General features: G+C 35.5%; 1 protein-coding gene across 1 annotated transcript; it reads right to left on the bottom strand.

Moving 5' to 3' along the window:
- Nucleotides 1-88: 88 nt before the first annotated feature.
- On the bottom strand, nucleotides 89-1,108 carry LOC107460038 (uncharacterized). The gene is made up of 3 exons (XM_016078359.3): nucleotides 781-1,108; nucleotides 509-686; nucleotides 89-422 (listed from the first exon to the last, which is right to left on the bottom strand). Exons 1-3 carry the CDS (start codon nucleotides 830-832, stop codon nucleotides 299-301), a joined length of 354 nt encoding a protein of 117 aa, XP_015933845.1. The 5' UTR covers nucleotides 833-1,108; the 3' UTR covers nucleotides 89-298.
- Between the last annotated feature and the right edge of the window lie 236 nt (nucleotides 1,109-1,344).

Raw genomic sequence — 1,344 nt, 5'->3', positions numbered from 1 at the left:
ATTTAACGCCCAAAAAAAAAAAAAAACATGCAAATGCGCAGTGGAATAGGAGATCAGGAGTATGGGACTGTTAATGTCAACCCAATAATGGCCAGATTGAATATTCTCTCTCTGGCAATTTTGGAATTTTGCATTATGGAACATTTACATTGGAACGCTTCAAAAGTTCAAAGTTGAAAAAGAACCATGAAAACAGAGTTGTTCGGCGGCATGATTACTCGCCAAACAGGAACCAAAACATGAGGCATAACTCTATACACTACTAGTATTTGTATGGAAATAAAGTATAGTTTATATATCAAGCACTCATTCCACTTGATGATCCCAAGTTGGCCACGTGAAACTGCGACGCATACTTAGTGTTGGAGGTAGGTTCCGTTTCTGGTGGTTGATTCAGAAATGCCCAGCTGCTCTTGGTCCACCTGCAATCATTTTCCAAAATATATGAATTTCATACCATATTATTATTATGCGGGCAATGGATGATTAGGTTAAACATAATATATACCAGCCAGAGTCAATTTTGTTGATATGGTGTTCCAAGTCCAAGCTTGTTACATCATCCTTATCTATGGACTCCTTCACCCTAAGAACAGACTGGACATGTTCTTCCTCTATCTTCTTTTTTGTTCTCCAAAAAGCAGCGATTTCTTCTTTCGTCAGCGATTTATTCCTCCTACGTTTCTCTGCATCAATGAAAACATTATGATCAGAAGTCATAACATAGTTGGAAAAATTAAACAAGGACTACTATCATTATTATGACTTGATATTACCCACCTAACTTAGGATCCAAGGTGGGAGAGTTCCATCCTGCCATAAGAGAACCCATTGTTGCTAATTTCCTTGTAATTGTAATGTGTGTGATGATAACAGAAAACTCGATAAATCACACTAGTAACAGAATGCTTTTTATATTTAGCGGAACGTCCTCGTGGATTTTCTTGTTTATTCTTATCCCTTTAGCAAATCTTAACTGATGATGATGGTGATGATGAGTGGAGAGGGTGACTCACCTTCAAAAGTTTTTGGATACTCATATCCTATGCTGATGATGCTGATCCTACCTAGTACTACTAGGATAACGATAAGTGTTATTGTTACTTGGAATCATGCCAATCATGAATAATAAATAATTCCATGTATTTTGGGTTTAAAACAGAGGCAGGCAGCACACAGACTCAAATACAATGCATCGATCTCGCTGCCTGTTTTGTTTATAAAACCCATCGCCTTAGGGGAAAATAATTGAGAATTATTATATGGTTATTAGTTATATAAAGATCTTTATGTTTTTTACAAAAACATAAATAACATATTAATAAATATTATATTAAATAATTT

Source organism: Arachis duranensis, chromosome 8 (assembly GCF_000817695.3).
Source record: "Arachis duranensis cultivar V14167 chromosome 8, aradu.V14167.gnm2.J7QH, whole genome shotgun sequence".
NCBI classification, from domain to species: Eukaryota; Viridiplantae; Streptophyta; class Magnoliopsida; order Fabales; family Fabaceae; genus Arachis; species Arachis duranensis.
Note: the sequence above shows the minus strand (reverse complement) of the source record. Positions and strands in the feature narration are given on the sequence as shown.